Source organism: Fulmarus glacialis, unplaced genomic scaffold (genome assembly GCF_000690835.1).
Source record: "Fulmarus glacialis isolate BGI_N327 unplaced genomic scaffold, ASM69083v1 scaffold912, whole genome shotgun sequence".
NCBI classification, from domain to species: domain Eukaryota; kingdom Metazoa; phylum Chordata; class Aves; order Procellariiformes; family Procellariidae; genus Fulmarus; species Fulmarus glacialis.
This window is the reverse complement of record NW_009195702.1, coordinates 29,119-35,479: the sequence shown is the minus strand read 5'-3', so window position 1 is coordinate 35,479 and position 6,361 is coordinate 29,119. Positions and strand designations below refer to the sequence as shown.

At 38.3% G+C, this 6,361-nt stretch overlaps 1 protein-coding gene across 1 annotated transcript in view; it reads right to left on the bottom strand.

Moving 5' to 3' along the window:
* The window catches only part of LOC104084351 (guanine nucleotide-binding protein G(t) subunit alpha-3-like), a 15,321-nt gene extending 10,157 nt beyond the window's left edge, over positions 1-5,164 (bottom strand). Inside the window, exon 1 of the mRNA XM_009588155.1 lies at positions 5,047-5,164. Coding sequence (XP_009586450.1) covers positions 5,047-5,164 — 118 coding nt within the window. The remainder of the gene's footprint in view (positions 1-5,046) is intronic.
* Between the last annotated feature and the right edge of the window lie 1,197 nt (positions 5,165-6,361).

Genomic DNA, 6,361 nt, shown 5'->3' with positions numbered 1-6,361 from the left:
TATCTAAACAACAGATGTCTCTCAGACTTTGGCTTCACTCTGGAGTACTGTGTCACTCACAGCAGCGTTTGCACCCCAGCAAATGGGTCAGAAACAATTTACTTTGCACCTGCTTCCTTTCTTCCTTCTTCCTCCTGTGCAGCCTGCTCCTCCGGGCAGGGCCCCGGGACGGGCGGGCAGGGGCAGGGCTGCCTTTCCACCCACCGCAGTAGCCTCCCACCCCCAGAAGCAGCAGGAAGAGAGCACCCTGACAGCCCCTGCGTGACTGCGCGGGGATCTGGAGGCAGCTTCCCTTTAGGAGGCAGTGAAAAGGTCAATTATAATTGAGCCCAGATTTTCTGAATAGAAGATGAGAACTTAGGCCAAACTTAGTCCTGTCCTGAAACTTGGAAAGTTTAATTGGCTTTTGAGAAACTCGCTGCCGTTGTGAAGATTTATAGCTCAGCCTGATAGGGATCAGGGATAATGTGCCATAGCCTGTATTTTGCATTTCACATCTTTAAGATCTCGCTTTCTCAAATTTGCCTCTGATTTCTCTACCTCTATTTGGATGCCTAGTTTTCTTGAGATGGATAAAGGCACAGAAAACAAAGGCACAGAAGTCTCAGTCAGTGCTTGAGACTCTGGCCCCGCTCCTGGGAGCTGAAAGATGTCCTCCCTGCCAGTAAGGCCGATGGAAGTTTGCTCCCATACTTCTTCCCATGCCCTGGGGCATCCTGCATCCACCTCCGGCGTGGTGCTGTGCACACAGCGGTCTGGCAGGCTGGAACCTGCCTCTCTTCTTGTTTCGGATATTCCAAACTGCACCCCCCACGTCCCAAGCCCCTTATGTGTCTGGGCACGCTGGGGCTGCAGAGGAGACTCAAGAAGAAGTGCCGAGTTGCGAAGGAGCCATCCCCCCGCAGCCTGACGTGAGCTGCCCCGCGGCTCTGGGACTGCCTGACCTCTTCCCTGCAGGCCACCAAGGCATATAGACAGAGCAGAAATAGAGAAAAAACTGGAGGCGGCTTGAAAGCCGGTGGGAATCTCTCAAATTCAAAGGGGAACAGAGCCCAGGACCTCAGCTGTAACTTGACATTACTGGTTTTCTAAGCAGAATTTGTTTGAATGGTTGTGGAAACTGGGGAGAGTACAAGCCTCGTTCAAGGTTAGCATCTGCTGAGTTGTTGAAGAAGGTTCTTTTTGTATATTAAGCTGCTTTTGTGTCTCAAAGCAAGAGCTATTATCTCTTTACAGCTATTATTTATCTGGAAGTAAATGTTTGGTTTAGGAAAGTTTTCAGAAGTAAAGGTAAGAAAATTTAAAAATCTACTGCCTGAATATTTTGTTTGAAACCTGTCACAAAAGCCACTGACAATGACATAAAACAGCAAAAGGCAGGAAAAGGAAATCTTCAAATTAAAATCGGAAAAGGTTTCACACCTCTGCCTGAGCCTTGTCTGTGCCACTCAGAGCTCTGGAAACTGTGAACTAGAGTGGAAATTATCTCTTTCTGGTCCTTTTACCAAACTGAACAAACTTTCTCCATGGGAGAAAGAAACTAGAGAAAAGATCCAAGATCTAACCCTCTTGAGGGAATAAGGTCCTTAAATGCTGTCCCACCCCCAAAAAAAGAATCGGTGTATTCCAGTCAATAGGATTATTGGGCCATCTTTGTGCTCCAAGTCTTTCCTTCCAGTGCAGGTGTTAACTTAAACCTGACTTCAGTACTACAGTAACTGATTCATTTAATGGGTTTTAAATGTCTGTACTATAAACCTCTATGTTCAGACTACTTATCAGAGACCTCTTCTAGTCAGTAGAGAAAAATATTTGCTGCTAAAACTAAAACAAACAAACAAACAGCTTCAATTTTTGTCACCCTGGAGCAGATGTTTAAATTAAATTGGGTGAGTCGTGCCCTAAAAGTGAGCATTTCTCAGTAAAGTGAGCTGAGATGACCAGCTCAAATGAGGGTGAGTTTTGTCCTGCCACTGAAAACTGTAGACAATGAGGCCATGGAGTAATACTTTGAAAAGAAATAAGTTCAAAGTCTAATGATTATTTAAACTGAAGCTAAGTTCTTATTTCTGTGAAACCTCAGCTGCTTTAGCCACATTTCAAATGTGCACTGTAGTTTGCACACAAATAAATTGCAGGCTGGCCTCCTACAGAGTATATAAACTGCATGTGATGTGGTAGGCAAGATATGGCCCTGATGCAAAGGAAATAAAACTTTCACCTTGGAGTTTGTTCCAGACTCATAAAACAATCTGATTTTTTTGACGTATAAATACGTAGAAGCTAAGTTGGGGGGGGTGGGATGGCCTTGACAACATAGCACGGAGGACTTAACCCTCCTGGCTCCTGGACAGCTTCTGAAGAATGGCAGAAAGTGGCATAATTTTCCACCTCCCCCCATCTATATGTGCAGTTTTTGTGTGCGTGTCATATAAACTGTAAATTATCACCTCAACACAGATGTGTTTGCCCAGATCATGGAACATAAACAAATGTGGTGTCTTTGGTTTCTGGATATAATTTCATTTTTTTATAGGGTCCTATTGGAGGACGCAAAGAGATCAGATTAGATATTAAATAATCCTCTCAGGAAATGGTCAAAATACATTTTTTTTTTACATTTTAAGGGTAAAAGCATAGTGATCGCACTGAAAAACTTATGATATACATATCCTTTTTCTTTCTGAGTATTTTCTACCCATCTGCCAACTACAAAAGAAACAATGGTGACATCTGGTCTGTAATACAGAGGCAACATATGGTCTGAATGAACAGAAACCTAGGACTAGGGTAGGACTAGGCTGGTTGGCTTGAACGGAGCTGCCCTTGATTTATGAAGTGTAAAATTTGAATCATTTCTGAGATCACCTCAGAGGTATGGAAAGGTAGCAGGCCCCGATCTGAACATAGCAGATTTAATCCTCTCTTATCTGGCCATGTCACTGGTTGACTATGGAAGGGGCTATATGGTGCCCTTTATACACGCTGCTTCAGCAGCTGTGATTCCAAGTGTTCAAGAGACACTTTCACTCTAGCTGTGCAATAGGCTCAAAACAGACTCAGGTTTTATTCACTTCTTGCTTTTTTAAGAACAAGAAAATTCAAGCTATTAAGTCTATAATCTTTTCTTTTTTTTTCCCCAACATGTTTTTTTACCAGGTTCTTGGTTCCTTGTGATTTGTCATAACTGTTCCCAGGAGAAAAAATCTTCCAAAACATTAACCACTGACAAATTTGAATCTTCATCATATGTGACATGAATAAGGGAAGATATTATAGAAATATACACTATAAAGAAGACTTTTAGTAAAAGTATTTCAGATTCTGATGATCATCTTGTGTCATGAAAAGAGTGCTTGTATAGTTGATGCAACTGAAATATGTTCAGATTTGAAATGAATGAACTAGAAGTCTTTTTCACATAGCTTGCAATTAATCTCAAAGTATTTTACTAAAGTTATCTTGAGATATTAATAGTGTCAGGAAAAGACTGATTATATACATTGGGAAACCTTAAAAACTGAAGTTCTTAATACTAAATACATACATGTGTTCTGAGAGGGGTAATTTAGTTTGTGTCCTAGTGTAAGACAGTCTCCAGTACTACTGCCAAAACATGAAGGCTTGAAGATCAAAATATATCATGAAACTGCCTATCTTATAAATTCCTCTTTATCTTATAAATTCCTCTTTATCCTATAAATTGCTCGTAAAGGATTTCTTACACCTTCCTCATGTATCCGTGTTGGATAAGGTCAGAGACAGGATGCTGGAGTAGATGGACCCTGGCTCCTTTTTGTAAGAGAATATAGAAAGTATTGAAACTTTATGGAAGTTTAAATGAAAATATTATTCTGGTTTTTGACCAATTCAAGCTTGTCTCAGTAGGGGCAATATTTTGTATTTTTATGCGGCACAGAAAATCTTCATATTCTCCACTGGACTGAAAAGCTTTGTAAACCACAATCTGAATACTGGTGGTACATAAAGTGTATCAAACTGCTACTTCCCTATTATTATCTGAGAAACCTGCATGGTTGTGTTTTTCTCTTATTTCTTTATTAATAATAATAGTTAGATTCTCAGCAGGTATAAATAGACTTTTTGCATAAGATAAAAAACAACAGAGTTAAGCCGATTTACTTTATCGAAAGGATCTAGCTAAGTCTGAATAAATGTCAGTTTAAAAGCATTTGTAAGCATTGTGGCTACAATGGAGAAAAAATAGAAACATTTCAATGATTAAAGGCTGTTTTTCTATTCATTTGGTGTAACCGATGTGAACTGTCATAGCAGGCATCATACTGTTAAAAGAAAAATATTAAGATGGTGGCAGCGTTATTGTGCTCTTGGATATTTCTTGTATTTCTACGCAATACTATGGAAAAAAAGAGAGAAGAATAAAGCTGTATCAAGAAAAAAATAATTTTTCTTTTGCCATTACACCCACTGGCTGTTAATGAATTGATCATACTGTGGATTAGAAGTAGTACTCTGTGAGACTATTCATCTGTATTAATCTAATTTATTACCTTCTGTTCCACTCTCTACAATATCATTTTTATACATTGAAAAAAGCCTTTCTAAGTCACTTTCTGCTTCTGTAAAAAATGAAGTGCAAAAGTTTGGAAAAGAAACAATATCAATACCTTGTGACACCTTTGGATTTTCTATGATGTAACCAGTTATCTTACTTAACCCTGCAAATGAATGCATATAGATCCATGAAAAAAAAAAAGATAAGTCTGTGCTACATTCTGTGTAAGTAAGCGTCATAGCATTTCTCAAATCTTTTCAAAGTCAAGGATTTATAATATATGAAATTGAATACATGCAGTGACATGGCCATTTCCAGCCTGTTCCTTGTGACTTAATTGGTTGCTTCATGAGTGTTCACAACCAGAAAACATTTTCTGCATGTATTACAGGATTGTCTTCTTCAAATAAAATAGTGAAAGGTGGGAAATTCACTGTACTGAAATGTAATCCCAGAGCAAAATAACCCATCAGTGGAAAAGCATTATGAACAATTTCTATTCTATTTACCCAACAGCAGTAGTTTGACTGTCCTGGCTTCCCTCTCTGCATCTGCCTGGAGTTTCTTTTCCAGTTCTCTGGATCTCCTGGCCGACTCCTTGCTCCCAGAACTGGCTCCACTGCCCATCCTGAGCTGTTAAAAATCCTCTGTTTGTCCAGCTGATTTGCTTCTTATCAGACTGGTTGCTTTAATTCAGAAGAAGGACAACAGCCTGTGCTTCAAGAAAATTTAAAAACCCCATTCAACCTCTGTCTTCAGCCTTCAAATCAAACGGTCCCTTTTCACCTGTCACATGATCTGGAGATGCTACAGTCAGGATTTAGATAGGGACATAAAAACATACTGTTATGACATCATAGAATTCAAATGATCCATTCAAGAGCAAAACCAAGGTCCGGATAGATCTCTGTCCTTCTTCGGACAGGTTCCAGCTTCACATGCTTCAAAGAAATGTGCAGAATATCTTGAAACAATAAAATTGGGAATAACTCAACTCAAGGAAAATGTTTTCAGCTTGTGAATCAGTGTTGGTGCCCTGAAGCAAAAACAGGTTTATACGTCTTTGAAGCATTTGCACGATTTCTTTTTCATCTTTCTCAGTGGTCATAGCTCTAAAAATATGTATTCTTTATTTTAAAATGACAGAATTTGGATTGATGTAGTTAAGACATACTTTGTTTTGAATTATTAATTAACATGCAGAATGTTTGCTGCATTTTCATATTATGGCAAGTGCATTTATTTTCTTGTAATGGTAATGGGTAATTTACTGCAATTTGTAACATCTTTCGGGTACTTTTGTGCAGCCATTCCTTGATGAATTTCATAGTCTTTTCCATTTTTCTATGATGTTATTAGCAGTTATTAGTTTTGGCTGAAAGCACCACAACTTTTTTGCGTAAGAAAGGACACAGGTCAGATTCTCCCCACTGATGTAATAATTTCATTTTAGTTTCTTCATAATGCAATAGTAGTATAGAAGTATTTTATGCAATACGGTGGAAATACTACTTGGCATGTGGTGTCAGCAGTATATTGAGAAAATACACTCTACTGTAATATAGTGGTAATGGGTAAAAGTAGAATTACTTTCAGGACTAAAGGATCCAAAATACTTTCTTTTTGGTCCCTTCTCTTCAGATTAAGAATTTCAATAAAATAAATCTTATTAGTATACTATAATTAATTGTAATATTATACTTAATCACTTTATAAAGTATTTAAATTATATAAACCATACAAACATAAAAATGATATTACAGTTTTAAAATTATTGACTAGTAATAGTCATAACACTCTGACTTTACAGTATGTAAGCTTGTA